The sequence below is a fragment of the Sciurus vulgaris genome, assembly GCF_902686455.1.
Source record: "Sciurus vulgaris genome assembly, chromosome: 1".
NCBI lineage: Eukaryota > Metazoa > Chordata > Mammalia > Rodentia > Sciuridae > Sciurus > Sciurus vulgaris.
Window position 1 is genome coordinate 43,721,204 of NC_136461.1, and position 27,875 is coordinate 43,749,078.

At 52.2% G+C, this 27,875-nt stretch overlaps 1 protein-coding gene across 3 annotated transcripts; it reads right to left on the minus strand.

The window, feature by feature from the left end:
• Nucleotides 1–7,110: 7,110 nt before the first annotated feature.
• TTC22 (tetratricopeptide repeat domain 22) lies at nucleotides 7,111–27,826 on the minus strand. 3 transcript variants are annotated; one of them, XM_079134355.1, is made up of 8 exons: nucleotides 27,586–27,826; nucleotides 26,164–26,997; nucleotides 14,295–14,350; nucleotides 14,002–14,117; nucleotides 13,149–13,267; nucleotides 12,180–12,341; nucleotides 9,790–9,942; nucleotides 7,111–9,312 (listed from the first exon to the last, which is right to left on the minus strand). In XM_079134355.1, the coding sequence occupies exons 2-8, from the start codon at nucleotides 26,728–26,730 to the stop codon at nucleotides 8,776–8,778; spliced, it is 1,710 nt and encodes a 569-aa protein (XP_078990481.1). In that variant the 5' UTR covers nucleotides 26,731–26,997; nucleotides 27,586–27,826; the 3' UTR covers nucleotides 7,111–8,775. The 3 variants fall into 3 exon arrangements, with proteins under 3 accessions (XP_078990481.1, XP_078990480.1, XP_078990482.1); XM_079134354.1 differs by lacking the exon at nucleotides 27,586–27,826 and having other exon boundaries at nucleotides 26,164–27,291; XM_079134356.1 differs by lacking the exons at nucleotides 7,111–9,312; nucleotides 27,586–27,826 and adding an exon at nucleotides 9,331–9,417 and having other exon boundaries at nucleotides 26,164–27,291.
• Between the last annotated feature and the right edge of the window lie 49 nt (nucleotides 27,827–27,875).

The window sequence follows — 27,875 nt, forward strand, 5'->3', positions numbered from 1 at the left end:
TTCCTGACACCCTGTTTCATTCCTTCTTTTTTTGGTACTGGGGATTGAACCCAGGGGTGCTTTATCACTGAGCCACATCCCCAGCTTTTAATTTTCTTTTTTGAGACAGGATCTCACTAAGTTGCTCAGGGCCATGCTGAATGCCAAGGCTGGCCTCGAACTTGTGATCCTCCTGCCTCAGCCTCCTGAGTTGCTGGGATTTATAGGCATGAGCTATCTATTTCTAAATAAATCATATCTATTTAGAAAATAAATACTATTTATTTCTAAATCAACAGCCATGGCTGACTGGCTTCCTTCCCTTCCTTCCCTTCCTTCCTTCCTTCCTTCCTTCCTTCCTTCCTTCCTTCCTTTCTTTCCTTCCTTCTTTCTTTCTTTCAGTGCTAGGGATGGAACCCAGGGCCTTGTGCATGGTATGTAAATGCTCTGTCATTGAGCTAAGTCCCCAGCCCTTCCACGGTCCACTGCTGTGGCAGCACTCCCGGCACTCCTCATACCCCTTCCTGCTTTATTTTTCTCCATCGTGTTTATCACCATTCAACATCGTGAGTACCTTTCTCATTCTTTGGTTTATTTGTAATACAACTCTCTGCACCTCCCCAGCCCCAGTAGAATATAAACCTCAATGGTCTGGGTACCTAGCCCAGGGAAAGCCAAATTTTCTCTTTAAAGAGGCAAACAGTAACTGTTTTAGATTTTGCAGATCATTCAGTCTCAGTCAATTCTGTCATTGTCACATGAAAGCAGCCATAGAAATATGTAAAAATATAAGCATGGTCATGTTCCAATAGAACTTTTAAAAAAAAATTAGAGGCAGTCTGAATTTGATCTGTGGGACATACTTTGTCAATCCCTGGACTAGATCATTGCCTGGCACGTTGTAAACTCTCAAAAAAAATTTTTACTGAATGAATAAATTTGTGAATAAATGAGCACAACATAACTGATACAGTGCCTGGTACATAGCTGGTACTCAGTGAATATGTACTCCTTTCTATTTTGTTCTTAATAAATGCAATAGGTAGATGCTAGTGCTTCGTAGTAGAGGTACACAGGAAGTGCTGCACAGTACTGAGGTGGCAGACTCCTCCCCTTGGAATGAGGGAGGACCTCCAGGGTGTCTGCGTTAGAGTTCTTTCCAGAGAAACAAAACCAACAGTGTGTGCACGTGTGTGTACAAAGAGAGATTTTCAGCAGCTGGTGTATGTGATCATGGAGACTGGCAAATCCAAAATCAGCAGAGTGGGCCAGCAGCCTGGAGACACAGGGAAGAACCAATGCTGCAGTTCAAGACCAAAATTCCTCTTGCTCCAGGGAAGTCAGTCTTCTGTTCAGACCTTCAACTGACTGGATGAGGTCTGCTCTCATTAGGAAGGGCAATCTGCTTTACTCAAAGTCCACAGATTCAAATGTTAATCTTATCCAAATAACATCCTCACAGAAACATTCAGAATAACATTTGACCAGATAGCTGGGCATTCTATCTGTCTTGGTCTATTTGAACTTCTGTAACAAAATACATGAGACCTGATAACTTATAATGAACTGATATATTAAAGTTGGACAGAAGAGGCTGGACACCCGAGGAATTTTCAGGAAACAGGTTTATTGGCTGCAGATGGCCGGTCCAGAGTGTGGCTCATGCCTGAAACATTCTCTGGACAGAGATTTTGGAAATTCTTTGAACCTTATGCCCAGTGGTAGTGGTGAGGGGTTGGAGGTTCACATGACAAGTGCTCTCTGTTCCATCCCATAGATCAGACACAGGTTTCACAAGGATTTGTTTGTTTTTTCAACCAAGAAAACAGAGATAATACCTTTTTGTACAACAAGTTTGCAGACTCGACTCTATCACACCTTTTGTGGGCAAACCTGGCATTTACATGAAAGAGGATGCTTCAGACCACAATGCTTTCTGCAGACATCCTGCCTGCTGATACTCTTTGGAAAAATCTTTCTGATGAAAGGCGAAGCTTAATTATGGCGAGGGTCTTCAGGGTGGTGGCCTCTGGCCTGCTTCAGTATGTCTTATGGTTCTGGTGGCTGGAAGTCCAACATCAAGGTACTAGAATTCCACATCTGATGAAGGGTGCTCTCTGCTTCCAAGATGATCCCTTCTTGCTGCATCCTCCCATGGTGGAAGGAAACAAAAAGGGACAGGTACTGTCCTCAAAGAGCAGAAGCAATGGAAGGCTGTAAAAGGTCAGGCAGTCTCTAAAGCCTCTTTTTTAAGGGCACTCATTCATTCATACGGGCAGAGCTCTCCTGACTTAATCACTTCTGGAAAGGCCCCGATTCTTAATACCATTGAGTCTTAAGTTGCAACATATTGATTTTGGAGGAACACACACAGCAGTGGTCCTGCCAAGCTGACACAGAAAGAGAACTCGCACCAGGCGTCAAGCTGCTTCCCAGAGAAGCAGACACTGAATCAAGGCGTCCAGGGCAAGCTATTTCATTTGGCAGTGGATTCCAGGAAACTTTGGTAGGGGAGGGGGTGAGATAGGAAGAGAGGGAAATGATGGCAGGGTGTGCTGAGGAATAGGTTGCTGCCTGGGAACTGGGCCTCCCTCTCACTGGGGACCTCCAGAGACAGTGCAGAACCTGCCCCAGAGCTAGCCTACTCCCTTGGCTTAGGAGGCCGAGGTATTTAGCCTGTTTCCATTCATCACTGGTTGAGAGCTGCTTCCTGGGGGAATGACTCTCTGGTGTTTCCACTCTGCCACGTGCTTGGGCTGAGGGTGGCAATTGCTTGGGTGTGTGTCTGGTGAACGCGGGCAGAGGGGCTATGAGCTGGACATGGAGGTGAGACTTGAACCCACCTTGCAGGATAAACAGCCATCTTGTTACAGATACTATTTTGCAGGTCTTTGAGGCTCAAGACAAGCCTAATCCTAAAGGGGGCAGTCACTGATAGCAATGCCTGCAGTGGTACAGGACATTTTCTTTCCCTCCAGTTCCTGCTGGGAATTAAAAAACAAAAAACAAACAAAAAAACTTATGGGAAGGACTCTGATTGGCTGAAATTCAGTCACATGTCTGCTTTTGTGGGTAGGGTATTATGATTGACAATCTTCACCACCACTCACAGTGAGGGGAGGAGCAATTAGAAGTCCACCCAAATAGGGGTACAAGTGTTCCCACTATGGAGGGGTAAACCATAGAGCTCCATCCACCACAGTAGTTCTTGTGTCTTTTTTTTTTTTTTTTTTTTTTTTTTTTTAACATATTTTGTAGTTGTCGATGGACCTTTATTTTATTTATTTATGTATATGTGGTGCTGAGAATCAAACCCAGTGCCTCACACATGCTAGGCTGGCGCCCTACCACTGAGCCACAACCCCAGCCCTTGTGTCTGTATTTTTTTTTTTTTTTTGTGGGTAACAAATAAAACCCAAAGAGGAACTGCAGTTTAATGAAACAATTTACATTCCCAAATAGAACAAGCCCCACCACAGAGCTATTGACTGGTTTAAAAATGTAAACAGAAAAATCCATCCGAATTTTATGTGCTCAGTTTATAGAGCAACGTATGTGAGAGAAGAGAAAGTAATCTAAAGCCCCAATAGTTAAGAAGCCACTCGTTAGTACTCTTTAGCCTGCCTGCCAGTCAGTGCAGAGTGAAGGGACCTTAAGAAAGCTGTGGGAACCTCTCTGAGCCTCAGTTTCCTCTGTAAAAAAAAATTGTGTGTGGCGGGTGGTTGATGCCAATGTGCAGCTCACCAGCTTGTGAGCATCGCATGGGGTGAGAAACAGGGAACGCATGCTCACTGCCTGGTCATGGTGTGTTCTCAGTAGATCGTTTTGATTGTTTTGATGGTGATGACAGCAGTGATTTTCTATGATATCCCCAGGGGGATCAGCCCTGCTTGGTTGAATTGTCCTTCTGTGGCCAACTGGAACTTTCCCACAATTCTACAGAAGTCTGCTTGTGGCTCTCTCATCAAGATCACCTCCCTCTTCCTCACCCCTGTCATGGTTCAGAGCTGGAGTGTCTCCCAGGGCTCATGTGTGGAAGCTGGGTCTCCGGCGCAGCCATGTCCAGAGGTGGGGCTGTTGGGAAGTGATTGGACCATGAGGCTCCGACCTCACCAGTGGATTAATCCACTGAAGGATTCATAACTGAAGGGACTATTGGGAGAAGACTGTGGTAGGTGGGGCCTAGTTGAAGCGGTCAAGTCCTTGGGGACATGCCCTCTGTGACTGTATCTTGTCTATGGAACTTTCTTGTCTCTTTCTGCTTCCTCATTGCCACAAGGTGAACAACTTCCCTCCACCATGTCTTTCCACAGTGATGTTCTGCCACACCTCAGGCCTAAAGCAATGAAATAGGCCAACTATGAATTAAAACCTCTGAAACAGTGAGTCAAAATCAATCTTTCCTCCTATCAGTGGTTTTTCACAGGTATTTTGTCACAGCAGTGAAAAGCTAACGAAGACACTTTCTCATCTAACAAATAGATTATGTTCCAACCAGACCTGGGATGATAGGTGCTCTAGCTAGGTGGAACAAATCGAGCAGAGGCAAAGGTGTGTTTACCAGGGGCAGGTGGAAGGCCAGGTGTGAGGCCTGGAGCAGCTGGCTATGGGGAGGAGCTTGGGGAAGAGGAGGAGCCACTGTGTTTCCATTCCTTCCAGCAAGCCCCACGGTGACTTTGGCGCCATGGAGCCGGGGAGGGTTTCTTGCTGGAAGCGTGCCCGCAGTGCAGGGGATCTGTTTCCATCTGCTCATTTTACTGCTGAGTTGTAAAGTGCTAAATGTCATTATCCTCTCCTTCCTTAAACAAGAAAAAAAGTTAACAGCCTGAGAAAAGGAGATATTTCACTTCATTTGGCATCCAGCCACCATCAGCCACATGGGGTGCTCTCTTGGGGTCTGATTGGAGACAGGGAGAAGCCTTGCTCTGCTCCGCTTTCCTTCAGCAGCAAGCACCTGCTCTGCATAGGTCCAGACTGGGGCTGGCAGCTGGAGGCCAGGCCAGAGTTCAGTCCAGCTGCTGGCAGAGTAGCCAGCGATCCTCTGAATGACCCCAACACCATAACAGGCTCCATGACAGAAAACGAGAATGGGGGCCAAGGACAAGTGTTCAAGGTCACTTTGCTTATGAGGGTCTGTTCTGCATGGCCTCAGAAGATAAACTTGAACTGGGGAAAGCAATTGCAGAGAAGAAGACTTGAACTCAATAGAGGGATGAACTCAGAAGGGTTAGACCTGCTGGAAAATGAATTGATTCCTTTATGAGGTACGGAGCTGCCTATCTTCCAAAGGCATGCAATTGTTTAGACCCTCTTCCAGAACGCTCACTGTGGGGAGGAGTCTTGATGTAGATAGGTGATGACTAAGGTTCTTTCCAGCTCTGAGATCCCAGAAACCTGTAACCGAGGGACCGCATCCACATTCACGATCTGTGACACGCCTCGCTCATGCCGACTGAACCCGAGTGCCTGGCTGCCTGGTGATGGCGGCTGGAGCCAGAGAGAGGTCCATTCTCATTACTCTGATTGTGGGGTCACAGTGATCTCCTCTGCAGATCCCCTGAGGAGCTCCTGCCACTTCAGTTGCACGACAGCTGTCCTCCCAGCCCCCCCCCCCCCCAGTGGGCAGAGGTGTCCCTTGGGCTTAAAACTATAAGCTGCCTACCCCAGGAGCTGAGATCAGTTACAAGGGACTATCAGGCCTGGCCTGAGCAGTGTCTTGCTGCAAAGAGGTAGTCAAAGGCCAGGTCCTGGACCCCAAGGACAGCCACATTCTCCCACCACCCCCACTGGACTTTGGAAAGGCTGCCGACCCTAGCTGAGGATGGCTGGAATGGAGGGACAGTGCTCTGCCATCTGAAACCATCGATAACTTCCCCTACATCTTCTGAAGTTCGCACCATGACCCATGAGGCCCCGATCACTGTTCTGCATGGGTGAGGCTGTGAGCTCCCTGGAAGCAAGGATGAGGTCTGCTTTGTTCCCTCCTGTAGCCCCAGAGTTTGGCATTGGCCAGTGCTTGGTAAATATTTGTTGAGTGAATGAATGGAAGTACTGTCATCCTGGGTCTGACAGAGGCAAACTTGGCAAGGAGGACAGAGAGCAGCGGACCATGAATCTGAGGATAATTTTGAGCTTGACCTTAGACAAGTCCCTGCCCGCTGGGCCTCAGTTTGTTTCCCAATAACAGAACTAGGGAAATGGTGTGAGGCTGGGGAGGAGGTAGGAAGAAAAGTCACTTTCTGTCTGATCTTCAGATCTTAAGGGACCTTGGGCTGCAGACCTGTCCCCAACCTCAGTCCTAGGGACGTGGTAATAGAGTCACTTGTTTGGGATTGAGGTGCCAGCTCATTGCTGTGGGTTTACTCCGTTCAACAATAAAAACCAAGACTTTCCTGTAGTAAAGCTCAGTGCAGGTCATGGGGCAAATCATGGGGCAAATCATGGGTGGAGAGAACCCAGAGTGGAGTGGGAGCATCAGACGTGCAGACAGCATTGTGATCCTGGGAGAAAGAAACGATGCAGTGCATCTGGGACAAGATGCCCCAGAGCCTCTGTGTGGAAGGCAGGCCACTGATGAGAAGGGGGAGGGTGGGCAGGACTTCCTGGACAAAGGGCCTTGGAGCCAAGCACATGGGATAGAAATGACCAGAAAAAAGCCAGTGGAGGACCACGGTGTGCAAAGGCCCAGAGGTAAGGCAGTTTGGGAACAGAGTTGAGGGTAGAGCAACAGTAGGGCATGTGCAGAGGACACCGGGAAGGCCAACACTGGAGGGAAGATGGCACATCTCCTGCAGGGCCGTGTTCAGGAGGTGGCACAGAACAGGGTGGTCCACTTCCAGTCTGGGCCCTTCACACACTTACCTGCGGCCATGGTGTCTCAGCATCCTCCTCTGTAAGATGAGGGTGACAGGGCCAACGCTGACTCTTTAAGGCAACTGAGAGAAGTCAGCGGTTACACACGTGAAGTGCCTAATGCAGTAGGCCTCTGGGAGTGGGATTTCTTACCTCTTTTTGGCTTTTGGGTCTTATGCAGAAAGCCCTGAGAGAAACCAAATGGGTATTTGTGAACCATTGAAATGATCAGTGTGAATGGGATTATCAGAAATAAATTTTATTCAAAAGGTTATGATAGGAGGCAGGGGCATGACCTTGGGGACAAGAAATGCAAGGAAGGAAACACTTATGGGGGGGGCGCCAACTTCAACTTTTAAATCTCGCCAGTCGGGAAGCGGCAGAAAATGCATCTCCATTTCAGGGAAGATCACAGTCATGGTCTAGGTGGAAGAGGGATGCGGATAGGCAGGGTGGAGGGAGAAAAAGACAGGGCCACCTGTGCTGCCCACTGATGGGTCACCTCCTGGCCTCTGCTGCAATGGAGATGATAGGAGGAGGGAGAGAATGCCACTGTCCCAAGTGGTGAGCCATACTGAGCCTGAGGTGGGATTCAGGGACCCCCTTGTCTGACTTCTAGGTATCTGGAAAGCATCAGTGGTGTGAATATCAGAGTGCACCACGGAGGAGCGCCACACAAAACTTCAACACGCAGACACTTCATGCTTTAGTGTTGATTAGTTTACTGGTATTTTTCCAAACCTTAAACATGCTGAGAGTAAGCTTGAGGTTCAGGGTGAGCAGCACAGGAAGTGTGACTTTGGGCAATTGCTTCCTTCTGTGACTCTGTTTCCCATCTGCACAGTGAAGGGGTTGGAGGGTGCTGCCCTCCAGAGTGGACCACGTCTCCACTCTCACCCTCTAGTTCCAGGGTTTCGAAAAGCAATATAGAGATGCCGTGTAAGGGTGCGACCCTGTCCCTGGTGGAGTCTGAGGACCATGGACATGAGCAATACAGGGAGGACAGCTCTTCAAAGAAAGGAAAAGATGCAAAAGAAATCATAAACCACGTGGGGTCTGGTTCTTGCAAATATGTACAACTAGCATTCCTGGAGTCTGGCAAAAACTTAATCTGGAATTTTGGGTTAAATTAGTTCTTGTGTGTGAGGCCACAGAATCTAGCTCAGCCCTTCTACGATTGGGTGGCTATCACAGTCTAAAAAGTCTTTGACAAAATTCCACATCTAAGACTCTGTGACTATGATTCCAGAACATAAAAGTCCAAGTTCTCCCTCATTCTCTCATAGAAGGCTCAAGATTGGGGGTAGGTGGCATTCCTAATGGGTGGAGTCCCTCGATTTCCTCCAGAAGAGAAGTAAAGGTTCTACTGATGAGTTCTATTTCAAGGAGTTCGAGAGGACTTTGGGACTAAGCAGACCAAGAATGACACCTGCTGGAAAACTGGTAGAGAGGTGGAAAAAGGGCCGAGCACCCTGGTTTAAGTGAAGGCCCTGCCCTAGCCCACTCACTGTGCAACCTTACCCTGGATTCCACTCTGAAATTTTTCCAGCTGCAGAACCCCAGAGTGCAGTCAATAGTCAAGGGGACTTCGTTTTTTTGTTTTTGTTTTTTTGAGACAGGATCTCGCTCAGTTGCCCAGCCTGGGCTTGAAATTGCAGTCCTCCTGCCTCAGCCTCCCGATTAGTTGGGATCACAGGTGAGCACCACCACACCCGGCAATCCCTTATTCTCATTAAGAAAGTGGCTCTTAAGAATCTCAAGCAATCAGGCCTTAGTGAACTGCCTCGAACTGCCGTAGAGTCTCAATGTCCACGTCTCCGCTTCGGAAAAGGAATCTGATTGGCTCCGGCAAGCAGCCTGCTGGTCGCAGGGGTGCCCAACTTCAGTGCCTAGAACAGCCCAGGGGCCTCTGCGGGGCGGGGCCGCAGCCTGGACCCCCGCAACTCAGAAGGAGTCTGCCCGGCGCCTGCGCGCCGCTCCACCACTCTCACGCTCTAGTTCCATGGTTTCGAAAAGCATCCGCACCAGCGCTGGCCGTCCCTGGGCCACCAGAGCCCCGGCCAGCCCTAGCACCTCGTCCGTGTGGCCGCGCCACACGCGCTGCAGCTCCTGGCGCAGGCACGCCTCGGGGTACTTGCCCTGGGCGCGGCGCAGCCAGGCGTCCACCTCGCGGCCCAGCTCGCCGTCGCTCAGCTGCGCCTGGCTCCACTGCGCCAGCAGCGCCTCGAGCAGGCAGCCGAAGCCCTCAGTGTGGCTGGAGCCCGTGTCGTCCAGCTCCACTGCGCGCTTGAAGCAGGCCGCCGCGTTGGCCTCCTCGCCCTTGATGCGCAGGCATTTGCCTCGCAGCAGCTGCAGCTCGGGCAGCGTGGCGCCCAGCTCGAATTCGCCGGCCTTGGCCAGGAAAACCAGCGCCTGGTTGAGCGCCGCCTCGTCCACCGCCAGCAGCTCCTGCACGGCGTCCACGCCCATGTAGTAGTAGACCTGGGGTGGGGGCGGCGGCTGAGCCTTCCTTCTGGTAATACCACCCTCCCGATTGTTAAAAAAACTTCTTTCCTTCGGCCATTCTTAAACTTTGTACCTGCCTCCCTGGAAAAGGAGTGGCAGTACTGGGATGTCAGTCCCAGCTCCCCCACTCTTGGCCATATAACTTTGAGCAAGTCAATTTCTAGACCCTGGTTTTCTCATATGTAAAATTTGGACATTATCACCTCTTAGTAACTATTCCCTGAGCACAGCAGTCACTTTTGGGTAAAGAGTACTTTTTGAGTGCTTAGAGAGCAAGGCCCTCTTCTAAACACTGTACACACATTATCTCATTTAATCTTCCCGTGGCTGGAGGAGGTGGGTAGGGGATGCCCCTTATTCCTTTCCATGTCCTCAGTTCTCAAGCCTCGCCCTGCAGGGAGTCAGTAGGTTATTAGTGGTCCTTTGGGTAACCAAGCCAAGCAGCTGCCTTACCTGGCCAATGTCCAGGTAGGTCCTGAGGCCGGGGCACACCTTGACGACTTCCTCGAGGTCAGCCTTGGCGCAGGCCAGGTGTTTCCTGTCGGGCATGCCCCCAAGCCCCATCTTGGCCCGAGTCAGGTCATGCAGGTAGGCTCTGATGTGGATCTGCAGGCAGAGGATTACCTCAGAGAAGGTACACAAGGAAGGACCTCCCTTTTTTGGGTCCTACAAGAATATTGTCCCTTTATCAACAGCAAACAGGGATATTCTGTGGTGTAGCAGAAAGCTCCTAAAAGGATGGGACCCAGGAATTCTAGGTCCTGGTCCTGTGGCAACTTGGGCAAGACACTCCTTTATGGGCCTGTTTCCCTGTCTATACAATGAGGAGGTTGGATGAGGTAAGAGCCTCTCATTCATTCACCAGACATGTATCAAGTGCTCCCCCCAATATTAGCCATGTGACCTGGAAGATGTCATATCACCTCTGTGAGCCCCATTTTCTATCTCTGAAAAGTTAGTACACTCAGACCTCCCTTGGGGATTTACCTGATGACTGAGAGAACACATTTTAGCTAGGCCCTGGCATGTGCTCCCTTCCTTTGCTCATTCCTTCAACAGATATCGTCACAAGCCAGACATAAGCCAGGCCGCGAGGATACAGTACAGAGCAAAATGTCAAAAATCCTGCCCCTAGAGAGCTCATGTCTTACTGAAGGAGGAAGACAATAAATAGGTAAATACTGTGTTAGGGAATGATTGGTGTTAAGAAAAAGTAAATCAGAAAAGGACAAAGTATTGGCAAGGGTTGACATTTTCAATAAGGTCACTAGAAACTGCCTTTTTATCAGGCCAGCAGGAAGTGAGGAAGGAAGTCAATCACACATCTGGGAAAAAAGCATTCTAGATGGAGGCTCAGGCCAGTGGGGCTGGAAACGAATGAGGGACCTGAGCAGAGGGAGGGGCGAGGCCACCATGACCAGGTCTGAGTTCATGGGCCACGGTTCTACGCAGATCATGAGCGCTCCCTTCCCTCCCGCTCCTTCCTCCTCTGGACAGTTGAGTAGTAAGTGTGACCTTTGGAGCTACAGAGAGGCAGTGAGCATAAGATACAAGGTGACAGAGTGAGGACAGTAAGGCTGGGGTTCTGGCTCGTCGAATGTGGATCCCTGGGGACGTTCACTGTACCTTGGTGGCCTTGTTTGTGGACTGGCATAGCTCTGGTCTTTCTCACAGGATTCTTTATAAGGATTAAATCAGGCCATAATCATGAAAGTGCTTGGTGAAATGCAGAAATTCAGAGTTTTATACAAATGTTTGATGCTTTATTATGATTAATATTCATATTATTCATAATATTAACCATATCAACTTCAGTGAAGGAATTTCCTGCCACTGGCACCTACTGGCTCTAGGGGAAGGAAATTAAGCCATTGAGACCAAGATCAGTAGCAGACTGACCACTAGGTCATGTGAAAGATAGTGGAAAAAATAGGGGGCCAGGGGAGCTAATTAGCTTGGCACATAATAAACTTGGAGCTCCTGGGCTGTCCCCAGCAAATGGCCTCTGTAAGGCTCCAGGGGGCAGATGGGGGCCTAGTGGGGAGAGATGGGAGGAGGCAGCTCTCACCGAAATGTGTAACTTGCAGCCCTGAAAAACTATGCAGGGGATGGCCTCAAGAGACTGTGAATCAGCTAAAAATGTACCTAATAATAGCCATCAGTCACCTCTGAGCTCTTACCACATGCTTGATGCTGAGTTTTACATAGAATCTAATTAACTTCTCAGAACCACTCTACGAGGCAGGTTCTACCACCTCTGGTCTACAGATAAAAAATAAATAAATAAATAAAAATAAAAACAAGACTTGGGATTTGGGCCAGAGTATTTTGTCAGAGGCCCCAAGAAATGTGAGTGGGGATGTGGGATTTGAATCAAGGCTGTCTATGTCCAGGGCCAAAGCTCTGAGCCACCACATGACTCTACCTCTACTTAAACCAGAATCTCCCATTTTCCAAAAGCACCTCCAGAGCCCAGGTGCTGTGCCTCAGCCTCTGATAGTCCTTTAAGATGGGTGTTATTAGTTTATCTTACAGATTTGGGAACTGAGGTTTGGAGGGGTAGGTGGCTTGCCACAGGCTCCACAGTCATAGGTGGAGAGACCAGATTTCAGCAATCCGACTCCACTGGAGTCTGGAGGCTCCCGGCCCAGGCACCGTGGAAGGGATTCGTGCTAGGAAGGGGCTCCTCTGTTCTTGACCTTACTGACCACAGCTGTGTGCTTTGATGACCCTAAGTTGCTCTCCACCATGAAGGCTCCAGGTCCTTTGGGCCTTGGCAATAGGTTCGTGGCTCCTGGTCCTTGGTCCCTGATTCCCAATGGCAGGGCTGCAGGGTGACCCACCTTGGCCCTTGTGCAGTATGCCTGCCAGTTGAGCTCTGGATCTCGAAGGACATCCAGGGCCATGTTACAGGTTCCAATGGCCATATCCTGCTTTCCTAGGAAGTGGAAGATTTTGGCCAGGTGATTCAGGATGGGAGGTTGGTCCTTGGCAATCTCAATGGCCTAGGTGAGAGAGGAGGGTAGGGGCAAACCATGTGTCTGCTCGTCTGCCAGCCTGGCTACATGGTGCCTCAACCTTAGGGACCTCACCTCTGCAGAGTCCTGTCACCAAGTGCTCTACCTCCCCACATCTGCCCGTACCCACCTGCCACATGTCAATCATATCATGGAACACAACACTTTGGGGCACACCCACTGGCACTCAGCTCCCGGAGCCCAGCTCTTTGCCCCGTTCACTGGTCACGGCCAGCAAACCCTTCCGGACCCCAGGTGAGCCCACCTTCCCACGTGTGCTCCGCCATCTTCCCAGGGCAAGTGAGAGGAGGGGCCAGAGTCAGCCTCGACTCCCCAGTATTCATGTCCTTTCTGGCTGGGCCTCAGCACTTCCCCTGGGTTGGAATTGACTGCCGCTTGTTCTAAGTGGCTTGCCTGAGGGCCACACGGCCTGTGGGCAGAACTGGCAGGGCGACTCTAGCTAGAAATTTTCTTTCCACTGGGCCACTGTCGTTGGGGAGGGAGAGAGCCCAGCAGAGGGAACAGTGTGGCCTCAGGGGAGAAGACTGAGGGTCTACATCAAGGCAGGAGAAATGAGCTTGGGCCAGCTCGAACAGGGGGAGAGGCTTAGTCTTGGGCACAAGACAAAGGCCACAAAGGAGTACTTCTGTTTTGAACAAGGGGAAGGATGGAGAGTGGTCTGGAGTAAGTGCCTTCTGGTGGGCCACACAGTAGGGAATGACACCCAGAGAAGTCTTGGGTCCTGGAGGAGAGGCCCCTACCAGTTTGCAAAAAGGGTGCAATTTGGGAACCTACCTTGCCGAAGCAGTCCAGGGGGTCAGTCCCTGAGTACCCGTAGTCGTGGATGCCCATAGGGGTGGTGGAGAAGGTGTCTTTCCTCTCCAGCAGCATCCCAAGATAGCACCAGGCCAGCGCTGGGGTGAAGGGTGGGAGAGGGTCTCTAGGAAGCCCCAGTGGGGGGAGGGGAGCCAGAGGCCAGGTGGGGCAGCTCCACTCAAGGCACCCATGAACAAAGAAGGGACGGTGGCAGAGAGGAACAAAGGCAGGGCGAGGGGACATGGGAGGGAGCGAACGAACTGGTTTTGGTGCTCATTCTGAGTCTAACGTGTCACCTAGGGGACCCCATTCGGCGTCATAGCTCTCTTCTGACTTCTCCTGAGGGTGCAGCTCCTGTTCTGCCTCCTGGCCCTAGAGAAAATGGCTCCAGCCCTGCCCAGCAGAGCCTTCATCTCCTGCCGTGGAGAGGAGGCTGCAGGGCTGGGGATATAGCTCAGTTGGTAGAGTGCTTGCCTCACAAGCACAAAGCCCTGGGTTCAAATCCCCAGTGCCACCAAAAAAAAAAAAAAAAAAAAAAAAAAAAAAGTAAGGTTAAGGTGAGAGGAGGCTGCAGGCTGGAGCAGGGCAAGCTCTCCCGGGGCCTGAGACCGAGCGTGCCACCGTGGTGACTTGCAGTTGGTGTCCCCTGGGCCAGGTGGGAGGGCTCCTGAGGTAAACAAATGTGTGACACAGTGTGTGACACAAACAGTGAGGGAGAAAGAAACAGAGAAGGGACACGGTGCCAGAGGTGGGGGCAGTGCCAGAGTGCCAGGGATAGGGGCAGGGACAGTGTGGCAGAGGCTGCCACTGCACACACCCCCTGGGGTCCTACCTCGGTGGCGGGGGTCCGAGGACTTGAGGACTTGCCGCAGCAGGGCCAGCGTGCGGTTGAAGGCAGGCAGCCTCTTCTGCTCCTCGCTGCCCAGCTCCAGGAAGATGCCATCTAGCCTGTGGCCAGGAAGGGGCCGGTCAGCACCCCTCCCAGCCATGCCAGCAGCCGTCCCAGGAAGCCCTTGCATGGACTGGGCTCTACCACCTCTGCCCCCACGCCCTGCCTGGTTCCAGGCCCAGCCCACCGGGCCACACCTCCCTCCATCCTGTGCCCCCTCTTCCCGCTGGCCTGACCTGATGAGGAGTGTCGCCATGGTGAAGTACCAGCCCCTTTTCTCCTCCATCGGGATCTAGGAAGGCAGAGAATGCCCGTGCTGCTGTTATTGAGGGGCCCAGGCCATTGTTCACATTGAACCCCACGGGGCAGCAGGCACAGCAGGAAGGGCCTTAGCCTAACATGCCCTTGATGCCTTGATGATAGTCTTGGTTCTGCCAGCATCTAGCTGGGTGTCCTTGGGCAAGTTGCTTCAATTCTCTGATCACATAGGATTTGATAAGATAAGCCGTGTGACCCCTAGTGAGGTGCCCGTCACACACAGTAGGTGTGCCCTGGCTCCCCCGCCAGGCTCTGGCTCCCACCTGGGGCTCATGCGCCATGGGTTGCCCTCTCTCTCCTCTGTCCTTGTCCTTACTCCTCCCTGATGGTGCTTCCCCTCACCCCCCACGCTCCTGAGAAAGCCCCTCAGGCATGTTAAGTGAGTCGGGTTCAGCCCAAGCCCAGGACACCCCCCAACTCTTTCCCATTATTATTCTCGCCAACCTTGCTGTGCATTTAGACCAACTTGGGCACCGGATAAAATATTTATGCCGTTATTTATGGGAGTAGCTGCTCCTGCCTCGAGAAGGAATTTTAATGAAAACCAATAAAACCCCCAGCGCATATCGGCAGCTCTGCCTCAGGCGGCAGCCCCTCCTTCCACACTCATTGCCCACAGTTGATCTTCTGCACTCCCTGCCCCCGTGTGGCCTCCTCAGCTCAAGACCCCTGTCATCCATCCTCCCCGCCACAGCAGTGATCCAAGCACCCACAGCATGAGGTCCTGGGGATGTGACAACAAATAGCAGCGGCACCCGGACTTGAACAGACTCACCAGCTGGCTCAGGGAACAGCTGGCTCAGGAAACAGACCAGGTGTCAAGGACAGGACTGGATTTAGTGCCTGCCGTGGGTCAGGATCCTGACACCCATCACCTCCATCCAGGAGGTGCCCCATTTTACAGATGAACATATCGAGGCTCGGAGAGGTAAAGCAACTTGCCCAAGGTCACATGATTTGAGAGCATCAGAGCTGGGAATCAAATGCTGTTTGGCTCCAAAGCCCATGTTCCCTTTGCCACATGGGTTGCCAAAAACTGTAGGAGGAAGTGAAGTCCGAGGAAGGTCATGAACACGATACAGACCGAGTGCAGCAGGATGGACGGAGACTCCCGGTCAGAGGCTGGGGATTAAGGTGGGTCTTGAGTAGGCAGCGGCCCTTCAGAGGAATCCCTAGTGTGGAATGGGGACCAGAGCATCCCATATGGAGGGTCTGGCATGAACAGAGGCATGGGGACCTGTGGAAACAGGCCATCTGGACCCGCCTTGGATGACTTGGAGCGGGGAGGGATGGAGAGAAGAGACCTCTTGAGTGGTGCCAGAGGAGGACCCACTGCTAGCATTCTGTAAAAATTTTTTTGCGGTGCTGGGGATGGAACCCAGGGCCTGGGGCTTTTGAGGCAAGCACCCTACCAACTGAGCTATGTCCCCAGCCCCCAACTGATAGCATTTCTTAGCCCACACTCCCCTGCTATCTGCTCTGTGTGACCCTAGGCTGGGCAATGAGGACAGGAGAGGAAAGACAAGTCCCATCTTGAGGGGCCCTGGGTCTGTCAGAGAAGCCAGACCCCAAGATGCAGTTAGACTAGGAGGGACACAGGGGTCATAGCAGCCCAGGGGAGTATCTACCCAATCCAGGAGTTTCCAGGGCTTCCCAGGGGAGGCAGCCCTGGAGCAGGTCTCAAGGATGAGAGGGACCACCCAGGTGGATACCACAAGGAAGAGCATTCCAGGAGGTCACCAGATGCAAAGACTCAGAGGTGAGCAAGTGCGATTGTCAGGATCTGCATGCAGCCCTAAGGATGGACCCCGTGTGGAGGGCCGGGACGGGCAGCAGGAACGTATCAGGAGGGGCCGTGCGAGGCTTAGAACTTGGAACTCATCTGCAGGGCAGCGGGAATCACTGAAGGGACTAGAGCTGGGGAGCGCCAAGATCCAGTGGGATTTTCTGTTCACATCTCCTCGAAGGGTCATCCTGTTACATAGATGGGAATGTGTGCGTTGGGGCTGTAGCTGAGAAGAGCACTCTCTGGAGGGGAATGGTGCAGGCCCCCCAGGCACAAGGGCATCCTTCAGAAGTGGGGAACACGTCCCAGAGCAAGAGGAGGGGGAGGATGCTGGACCAGCCTGCCAGCTTTCCTTACAGGGGACCTGGGAAGGAAGAAGGGGCCTTGGATTTATGGAGCACCCTCTGTGGGCCACAGTGACCAAAGACCTGGACATAATGTCAAGGCCTGACCGTGGTCAGCACTGAAGGCAATGGTGACTTGGTTACCTGGCCCCTTGTTGGCACGATCTCAGGACTCTGGTCACAGCCTGTTTTGTGGCTGGCTGAATAGCCATGACGGGAAAGAGGCCCTGACTCTCTCTTCCACACTCCTGGCAAGGGGTGAGACCAAGTGGGAGCAAGTGGAGTGGACTTGGGCTTCGGATATAAAGAACAGAGGCCTGGATGTCCCACAGGCCTGGCCTGAGCTGAGTGACCCTGGGGGACGTGTTGCCCCTGGAAGGCTGTGTTCTCATCTGCAAAGTAGGGTGACACTCTGGGCCTCCAGCAAGTTCCAAGGGCAGTGCCAGGCCCAGAAGAAATGTTTGTTTCCTTTCTCCTGGTTTGGGCTGGAGCCAGGCAGGATTAGTTTCTCTAGGGAACTGAGAAACTGTCCATTGAGACTTGTTTCAGTGGTCTGTGGGATAATGAGGTCCCAGGCCCAAGAGTCTAGAGGACACCCTGCCTCATCCTACTCTCCACACCCCATGTCTCCCAGGACTGCAGGTCCTGGGGGGTTCCAGACACCTTTCCCAGTGTCTAGGAGTGCTGTGTTGTCCCCTGGGCTCTTCCTGGTTCATAGTAACTCTTGTTTGGTGTTCAATCCAAAATAAATTAAAATTTGTGCCCAAACTTATGCATGATAGAAGTAGGACTTAAACCTGTGCCTCCCACAGCCCTAGCCCCAAACACTCAGTTGTCTTATCAATTCATTATGTATTTGAGGACACTGAGACCAGAGAGAGGCAGTGACTTGCCCAAGGTCCCACACTTGTTAGCATCAGAACTTAGAACTCAGCTGTTCCCCCATCATTCTGGTCACTGTTCAAAATCTAATTGTTCAGCCTCCTTCTGGCTTTCACTAAGCAAGCAATATCACCACCTGGTGGCTGTATGCTTGAATTGCAGGGGTAGTGCCTAGGGGTGAACTCCCTCCCAACTCCAAGAATTTTTTTGAAAATTTTATTTTCAAAAAAGGATCTAGCTGAGTGACATCTGTGTGACAAATCCCAAATGCAGTGCCTCAACAGATCCCACTCCAGTGTGCCATTTGCAGGAGGACTTGTGGGGTTACATATGGGGTCAGTGGATCTGGAATGGAGTTAATGGGGTAAATAGATCTAGTTGGAGGCCTCGATGTGCTGGGGCTTTCATCTTCTACCCCTGAGACAAAGCTGGTGGAGGCCATTCACTCTGCCATGCAACTCTGGCCTGAAAATGGGCTGTCTCTTTAAAATTCCTTCTGATTGTTGGGGAAGTGGCAGCAGCTGCAGCGGTTACCAGGGCAACCTGGCAAGCCACAGTGCGTTAAATTAAATTAAACAGGCCTCTGGCTGCCCCTCCTTCCTGCAGAAGGAAGGTGCTGTTCACCTCTCCTGGAGAAAAAAGTTGCCTGTAAGGAATGCTGCTGCAGGGTTTATGACTCCCAGAGGCCGGGGGTTGGAGGCAGAATGGGAGGAGGCTCAGAGCCTACTGCTGGGAAAGGGGTGTTTCCCCAGGATTTGCCTGCTGTGGGCTCTGGGAGGATACCTTGCTGTCTCCTTAGTCCCTGAGCTGGGGGTTCTGTGAGGGGGGGGCAGCCAGCATGGGAGTCTGGCTTCCAACTGGAGGGAGTCTCCAAGAAGGTGGCTGTCCTGTGGCAAATTCGGGGGAGGGAACTGGGCGAGGCCGTTGCTGCCCTGGAGTGAAATCTGCAACCCTGGTGCTGCCTGAAGATGAGAGTGAGGGGCAGACCCAGTGAGGGGTTCTCAGGTCCTTTCCCAGCTCCTTTGAGGTCCTTGTCATTATTTTCCTTATTTCAGAGATGGGGAAACCAAGACCAAAAAAGCAGAGGTCTGACTACTTGTCCTGATATTTCAGGTCAGTTCTCTCTGACTTCAAGTTCACGTTCTTTCCACAACATATAGCTGCAGAGAGCTAGCGTTTGTACAGTGTTTACTATTTACAAAGTGCTTTTGCATGATTTCATTTGATTCTCAGAATGTCCTGAGTGGACTGTTTAGTACAGATGGGAACACTGAGGTAAGATGGTGTCCTCAAAGCCACATGGCCAGTGTAATCATGAATCGAAACCTGGAGATGATCCTTTTTCTGTTATACAAAGAATAGAAAATTTTATTGAGCACTTACTATGCACTAGTACCTCATTGTGTATATTAACCCATTTGACTCCCTCAAGTGTGACCTATGAGGCAGGGACTATTATTATCTTCATTTTACAGATGAAACAACTGAGGTACACAGTGGTCAGGTGATATGCCCAGAGTGAGAGTGACACACTTGGAAGCTAGGAGAACTTGAACCCAGCAACTTAACTCCAGGATCCCTCCATCTAACTACCCCGACTAGTGGTACTCAAAGCACGGGCCCCAGACCAGCAGCATGGATGTCGCTTGGGAATTTGACAGAAATGCAAATTCTCAACCCACCGCTCTGAAACTTGCTGGGGCAGTGGCCCAGCCAGCTGCTCACAGGCCCTGTACTCCATGGTGAAGAGCATCACTGTGCTAGGCCCTCTCTACGGACAGTGGGATAAACGCAGCTAGCAGGTGCCTCACTTTTAAATGAGTCAAAGGATCAGAAATCGCCGTCTGCAGGGAAGCCTGAGGATGTCACCTCCCACAGCTGGGTGGTCGGGGTGGTCAGTGACAACCGTTGGTGACCTGGCAGAAATAGTGGGACTGGGATAAGCCATTACAGGAGCAGGTCTGTGTTAACTCAGGTAGGTGCTAGGAGGAGTCTTAAACATGTCATTTTCTTCAAAAAGTGGCCCCAAGCCGGGTGCAGTGGTACACCCCTGTAATCCCAGCAGTTTGGGAGGCTGAGGCAGGAGGATCATGAGTTCAAAGCCAGCCTCAACAACTCAGTGAGGCCCTAAGCAACTCAGTGAGACCCAGTCTCTAAATAAAAAATGAAAAAGGGCTGGGGATGTGGCTCTGTGGTTTAAGTGTCCCTGGGTTCAATCCCTGGTACCAAAAAAAAAAAAAAAAAAAAAAAGTTGGCCCCAGGAGATGGGAACATTGGGGGCTTGGCTATTTTAAGGGTTTTCTTCTACCACCCCAATGGCTTATATATCTGCATGCATCTGAACAGGCTGTGCAGACATCTTGTTTGTTCCTAGGTAAATTATTTGCCTAGCAGTTTGTGCTTTGCTTCACATTCCAGGGTTGGTTCCTGAGAGCTGACTAATTCTCTCAAGGGAAGGAGAAGGACAGGAACGAATGCTTCTCTAGGGTCACCGGGCACTTTGGTGCACTGGATCCTCACAGCAGCCTTAGAAGGTATATAGTGTCCTCCTCCCAGCACAGATGAGGAAACAGACTAAGAAAAAAGCCACTGACCCAGCTCCACAGCCCAGGGCGTGAGTGTCAGGATTCAAGTTCAGATCTGCCTCCTTCCAACGCCCCTGGTTTTTCCGCCTCGTCAGGCTGACCCTGTGGAGGCTGACGCTGCAGAAGTAAGAGTCACAACGTGGCAGGCTTGGGATTGCGTCCTTCCTGCGTGACTGGAATGTCCTCAGATACACACAGAGAACACGGAGCCGCCCTGCCTGGTGTCCCTGCCACCTGTGGGACACACACAGCAGCCTGGAGAGGAGCTCCTCCCACCCCTCCCGCAGCCTCAATGCGCTCCTGCTCCTGCCTTGGCAGGTGTGGGGACAGGGCCTCTTCCCAGGAAAACTGCCTCTCCCCTCACCCCTCGGGGATCTTGAAAAGGCCACTGGGTCAGCTTCTGCCCCTACAAACTGTTGGTGGGGGTGGTAGATGTCCCCAGGTAGAGGGGATTCGGGCGTTGGAAGTAAGCCCTGTCACGGGCTCCCAGGGTGGTTCTGATGGCGTGCACTTGGATGGACAGCAGCTTCTGGTGCCACTTCTTTCTGGTCTTGGGTCTGTCTGGAATGCAGGTCTCGTGGCTCATCTTTGCTTGGTGCTCATCTCCTAGGCTGGCTGAGCTGCCCTGAATCACTTCTCTATCCCACTGTCCTCAGTGGAAGAGGGACATCCCCTGTCTAGCTCTGGTCCAAGTCCAATTCTAGTGCTGGCAGCTGCTGGGTGGGTCTGAAGAGTCTCCTGCCTTCTGGAGTAACAACAGCTGGACCTGACTCGGCGCTCCTCCAGGGGTCTGCGCTATGCTGTGCTCAGGTAATGACCTTTTTTTTCCCCACTCAGAGGTACTTGGGCCAGATGATGCTAAAAGCAGCTTTGGCTCTGGGGTCTTGTATCTATGAGAAGGGGAGACCAGGCATTTGAGGCTCTCAGATTTATGAGGTAAATGGGGAGAGAAGCCAGCCAGATGCAAACTCACAGCAGAAGCACTGATATGCAAAGGTGGGTGACCCTGAGGCCAACAGAAGCCTGGAGCCACAGCCTCAGGAATGTTGTTTCCCAGACAGGACTTGGATGTCCAACACCTGAATTCAGTTCCTGCTGGCCATTTATGGCTGTGTGCCCTTGGGCAAGTCACTGTGATTCCCTGAGCCTTTGTTTGCTCATCTATAATATGGGCTAATAACAGATCTGACTTCCTAGCCTTTCTATGACTATCAAGTGAGACAGCCTATGGAAAGCACTTTAGTGCCCAGGGGCATGCTCACTGTTCAAATTAGTCTACTTTTGCCAGCTGAACTAAATCAAATACTTGGAACTGTAGAACTCTGTGTGTGTGTGTGTGTGTGTGTGTGTGTGTGCGCGTGTGTGTGTGGTTTGCGTGCTTGTGGTATACCCTCGTATAGACAAACCAGGGACCCTGAGGTTGCTAACCCAGGATACCCTCCAATATCACCAGTCCCCACACTGCTGAACACACAATACGTTGCAATGTCCACACCATTGTGTGCAAGGCTGGCCCACCAGGGCTGCCTCCCTCCCCTCCTGCCTGGCTGCCAGGTGAAATCTGGTCAGTGTTTGGGGTGCTGGGTCAACCTGAGCAAGTTGCCACTCCTCCCTGGGAAGAGGGTCCCTACCAGCTGGCAGGGGCTCTGGCAGATCTGAATACAAATCAAAGGTGCCACGGAAGGTAGAGCTCTAAGCTCAGTGCCCGGTGCACAGGTCACCCTGGGCCAGTTCTTGTCTTCACCAAGGACCCATCCTGGGATGGAAACAGGGGTAAGGGGCCTGTGTGCTGCCACGAGTGTGTGTGTCCATGTGCACGCATGTGTTAAGCCCCCGATATTCTGGGGAAAGGGGATGGAAAATCCAGTAACAATTGGCTTAAGACAGGGATTTTTGTTTTGTTTTGTTTTAGGAAAGTCTAAGTTCAAACTACCTTATTTTAAAAAATCATAGGGATCTTTAAGACTTAGAATTGAGTTATTCAACTAAGTTACATTAACAATGGTCCAAACTCCTCCTGGGTGTCAGTTCTATGCGAGTCCCTGGCGTGGTATGGACAGGGGAAGTGGAGAGAAGCCCAAGACTGAGGGTCGCCTTCCAGGGGACAAGACAAAACTCATCTGAAGATAAGCCAGAGGCTGGCAGTGGCCTTGTTAAAGAGCAACGGCAAAGTGTAGTGCAGGGCCCAGGGGTGGGTGGACCACCTGCTCCTGCTTGCTGCTTTTGTGTTCCTCCACCCTCACAGCAGCCTTGGGAGGTCCATGTCACAACCGCATTTCACAGACGAGAAGACGGAGCCTCAGAGGAGTGAAGGGACCTGCCCGTAGCCACCTGGTGACAGAGGCAACATTTGAACATGGTCTGTCCAAGTGCAAGACTCATGCACTTCCAGCCCTGACGCTGACTCCACCTCCTGCCTCGTCCTCCCTTGCCTACTCTCTGACCCTGACCTGCCTTGGATTTTGGGGAGGTCACCTGTGAAGGGTTTCCCCTCTCACTACCAGCCTTATCTCCTCATCTCACCACCCTTTCCCTGACCTCTCAGAAAGAGCAAAGCTTTGAAGGCAGGTGGGGTAGAGTGGACTCAGTTGTTGCTTGTTGGCTGTGTCCTGGGATGAATTGCCACCATGCCTCAATTCCTATGTCTGTAAATTGGGACTACATGGTTCATGTGAGGACTTAGCTCAAGTCCTGAAGGGGACCAGAGGACTCAGAAGGTGTTCAGGCGGAGGTGGTGACATTTGAACTGGGCTTTAATGGGTGGAGTTTGCTTTCCAGGCAGAGGGAGATGACAGCCAGCACGGTATGTTCGTGGAACCTCAAATAGATTACGACTGCTATGAAGTAGGGTCCAAGGAAGTAAGAGGAATGGGGCTGAGGGAGCTGGGAGCACGTCGCTTTGGGAGACCGTGTCAGCTGTTCTGCAGTGCTGCCACGTGCTCCTCCTGTGACGGCCTGGGCTGCCTTCTCCAGGCCTCATCCCCTGCTCCTGGCCAAGTCCTCCTCCTGCAGGATCCCACTGCAGGGCCTGGGAGCCGGTGCACCTGCCTCTTCCAGAAACCTCCCTCAGTCCCTTCTGCTCAGGGGAGGATTCCTCGTCTGCAATCACTCACTGCCACTCCGTCCATAGGGACTGCTGATACCAACACTTTTGTCCCCATATCCCAAAGTGCATTTCCATTGTCAGTCCCTGGGGCCCTGTTTTGGGTTCAGAAAGTGCCATCTCTGGTTGTATAGTACTTAAGAGATGACTGTCCCATGACACAGGCATGCCATGTGACCTCAGCCAGTTGCAGACACGTTTCTGCTTTGCCCCTTTGGTTTCCGTTTCCCGAGGAAGGATTCAGGTAAGACAGGCTAATGAAGGAATGAATGCTTCCTTCACCCTTTGTTCATAACTCCTTAACAGCAAGAGCTTCTTAAAGCGGGGCCTGGCCCATACTGGGCGCTTGACAAACGTAAAGAAGCTCAATAAATGCCTCTCGGATGTCCCCAGGATTACAGTTATGGAACATTTCCACTCCATCTTTCGGTTGGATGATTACATCCTACCTGAGACGGAGATCACTACTGACACGTGCTAGAAAAGTAGACACTGAGACCAGAGATGACCAGTGACTTGTCCCAAGTCACACAACAAAACACAAACAGAGCTGGATGCTCCTGAGACTCCTGACTGACAAAACCACCATCATTGCCCTGCCTGCGACGAGCGGCACAGAGCCTGGCAGCCACACCCCTGGGGCGCTGGGAGCCCTGCTTCCCACGCCCTCTGGGAGCGCACTCCCTGGGTGGTTCCTACTGCAGCTGTGCTGACTCTGCAGACGGGGCAGCTGGCCTCTGCTCACTACCCCTAAATCTCCACCTCATCGCTCACCTCCTCTGAACACCCCCAGAGAGCAGAGAAGGCGCTCAGAGACCACATGGTCCCCACTTTCTGCACCCATTTTGCAGATGGGGAAAGCACAGTGCAGAGAGGTCTCCTCCGGGTAGTGTGGTGGCTGAGAGGGGAGCCTGCTGGCTTCTAGCCCAGAGCTCTTCAGGACCCGCTCCACTGCTGTGACCTGTGACCTGTGGCCACAACCACACTCAGCACCTACAGTGTGAGACCTGGGTCCTTGCTGGCCCTATGTGATGGTCACATCTACATCCAGCTCCGGGAAGGGGAGGCTTCCTAGCTGGGGAGATGAAGGGGTCACCAGTGACCCTGCCCATTCCTGCAGAGGCTTCCTCTTGGAGTTTACAAGTGTGAACTCTTAGTTATGACATCAACCAAATGAACCGTATCTCCATGTGACTGATGAGACGGCCTATGGCAGACACCACCAATATCCCCGTCGCTCGGAGAGGGAAAGGACCTTTGAGATGTCAAGAACAGATTAGAGGTGCAGGCATGAGGAAGCTGGATTTGAACCTGAACTGTCTGGCTGGAGTCTCCTCTCTGAGGCGCTACCCTGCACTGCTGTCCCTAAATCCAGTCCTTGTCCTCCAACCAGTCCTCTCTGAAAATGTGACAGCCACATTTCCCCTTAGAGAAATGATGAACTCCGGAGAAAATGGCACTGAGGGGGTGTGTGTTCAGAGGTTTTGTGAACGGAGCTGTGCTACCCAGGTGTAAAAAGTTGTCTTTATTTAAATATCACAAATTTAAAACATTTAAAAAACTAAGTGCGATCAGCTCAACCCTGCCTGTACTGGTCTTCATAGAAAAGTCATGGTACCCTTCTGAACTCTCCATAAAAGAGGATAATGCCCTCCATGCCATTTATCCATCATCTGATGCTGCATGTGGCAGGCAGCCTCTGAGATGGCCTCCAGAGATCCCCACCTCCTGGTGTTGGTGACCTTGTGTAATCCCCTCCTCTGAGTGTGGGATAGACCTATTAACTAGCTTCTGAAGAAGAGAATATGACAAGTGCAATACAGCCAGTAGCCAGTGAAGAACTGAATCCTACCCACAATCACGTGAGTGAGCTTGGTAGCAAATGGTTCCTCAGTCAGGTGAGACTTCAGATAAGACCACAGCCGGCGGGCACTGAGCCAAGCCAGGCCTAGATCTCTGATACCCCCAAACTGTATAAGAATAAAATCTTATTGCTTTAAGCTGCTAAATTTTGAGGGCATATTTTTGCAGCAATAGATGGCTAGTATTCCTAGCATTTATTCAGTACCAGACCCTATGCATCCATCCAGTGAAGATACACCTATCATATGCAACCATGTACCAGTTATCAGGTTTACCGTGGTAAAATGGATGGATGTTGTTCCCACTTGCAAAGCCCTCAGGGTTGAGTTGGAGAGACAGACTTGTAAATGGACAGTAGGGGCAGTGCTGTGGGAGCCCAGAGGAGATTCTGACCCAGCCTGGGGAGCTAGCGGAGGCTTTCTAGATATAAACCCAAGATTGGAGAGGACCTTCTGGGCAGAGGGGGAGCAGAAGAGCACCCCAGGAAGGGGCTGAGAAAACAAGGTGCGTTGTTCCCCACAGGGGAGTAAAGAGAAGTCAAATGTGGTAAAAGCCTGACTTGAAGAGGAAGGGCAGAGAGGACAGTCCTGGGGGGCATCAAAAGGCCACTCAAGGACCTAGGATTCATCTACCCACCAGGGGGGAGTGGGCTGAGGGACTTGGCGGGCGAGGTGGAGCAACACTACACTGGCAGCATGGAGGAGAAGGGTCAAGCTGGAGGGCAGAAGCCTGCGGAGGAGGAAGGCACAGAAGTCCAGGTGGGAAATTACCGAGGCTGGACTAGGTGAGGGAGGCTGGGGAGGACCTTAGAGATACAGGAGGTGGAGTGGACAAGATTTGGTGTCCAAATGGATGGATGGATGTGCGGTGGCAAACAAGAGGCAGGATGCCTGTTTCTGGCAGGCTGTCTGGCTGTGCCTCTAATTAGGTGGTAGGCACAGGCATCCGGACAGGTACTTGCTGGAAGGAGCAAGGAAGAGGGATGAACTGAGCAGGTTGGGTTTGCTGTGTTTTGGAGAGACCTAGGCCAGCAGCCTCGCTAGGGTCTTCTCCCTAGCCCAGGAAAGCAAGGCTACGGGTTTAGTTTGGGATGGGAATGGGGGATGCGCGTTGATTGGAAAGGTGCAAAGGCCAGGGTCGAATTGACTTTGGGGCAGGGGCATCCCTATAGACCAAAGAGACCATGACCACAGTTCTTCCATTAGAGGGAGGGGTGTCACCCACCTGTTGCCCGTAGCCCAGCGCCTTGTCATAGAGCGCGATGCCCACTGCCAGTACCCGTGCGCGCTCCTTCAGGCTGGTACAGCCCACGTCGAAGCCGTGGGCGTAGCCCTGCTCCGCCAGGCAGCGTGCGGCGCGGAGCTGGGGGTCACCGGGTGCCTCTGGGTCCGCCGCCAGGCCCATGAGGTCCGCCAGCCGCGCGGCGCAAGCCTCCTCCTCTGACTCCTGGCCCAGTTGCCCGTACACATGTGCCAGATTGGCCCAGGCATTGAGGTTGCTCGGATCCTCGCGGACCACCTCGAGAAAGCGCTCGCGGGCCTCCTCCAGCTCCTCCAGGTAGAAGGCGAAGGCGCCCAGCAGGTGACGCACTGCCGACCGCTGCGGAGCGACCGCCAGCTCCAGCTCCTGCTGCACCACCTCCCGCTGCAGCTTCAGGTCCCGGGCGCGCAGCAGGGCCGGCGAGCGCGGCTCGAAGTTCAGCTGCATCTCCAGGTGGAAGTGGCCCGGGAGGTAGTCTAGGTCGTCGATGAAGGCGTCCAAGTCGTCGACCGCGACCTCGGGCTCCGTCATGGCTGCCCCGCTGCTCCTGTAGCCGCGCTCTGGCCCTGTGACTGAAGAGGGCAGTGGATGGGGTCGCCCCGGAGAGAGGGAGTCACGGCGGCCCAGCGCGCGGCCGTCTCCGGGTCCCCAGGGCCTCCAGCCAGTGGGTGGGTCCCAGTGCTGGCTGGGGAGCGCCCTGTTAGTTGTTTCCGCTTTCGCTGCTCAGCTAGACGTCAGCATTGCACAACCAGGTGTGCCAGAAAAACAGGTGCATGCCAAATGCGGGGTGCGCAAACCCTGGTGCGAGGCAAAAGGCAGATTTTCACTTTTTGCGCCGCAGATCAGGAAACAGGCTGAGAGGAGGAAAAGGACTCGCCCAGGTCACAGAAGTGGGGCGTGCCCAAAGAGGCCTGGATCCCCAGTTTGCCCAAGGCTGGCCTGGCCTTTCTTCCAGGGGCGCTGCTCCGCCCTCCCTGTGTGAGCTGTCACGACTGGCCCTTCCAACTGCGGAAGCCACCCGCAATCCTGATGCTGTCCCATCCTTTCCGCAGCTCCTCTGTGCTCTTCCTCTCCACAGAGCCTGCCACCTCCCTCCCCACTCCTTTGGCCATTATTCATCATTGGGCTTTCTCTGCCTCCTCTCTGCTTAGCAGTGGCCCCTGTGGAAAAACTATGGCTTCCATGTGCTGGTTCTAATCCCACTTCTCCAACCCTAATAATGCACAGTTGGTCATACTTCCTACTTTTCTCCTGTATGACATGAGGATGACAGTCCCTTACCCCAGGGGCAGGGAGGTACCACAGGTATTAAGCCTGATACATGGTAAAAACATGATAAGTCTGCTCTATTCTTTCCCCTTGGCCCAGATCTGTCCTGCACCCCACCTGTGGTTCTAATTTTCTTGCTCTGGCCAGTCTTCCTCTCAGGACTGGAGAGATCCCTTGACCTCTAGCCTGCAGGCTGGGCAGTGGTGCTTCCTGCTGCAGGGCGGAGTCCTCTGGAGGCTGGGTCTGTAGCAGGGCTGGACTTTGGACCCTCCTCATTCCACCTGAGACTGGGCTCCCTCCACCCCCTTGAAAAATATACCAGTCTTCTTAGAAGAGGAAATAGAGCCAATTAGTGAACTCAGGGGGAATATTTGAGATTAGTAATAGAAAGGTAAATCAAAACATTT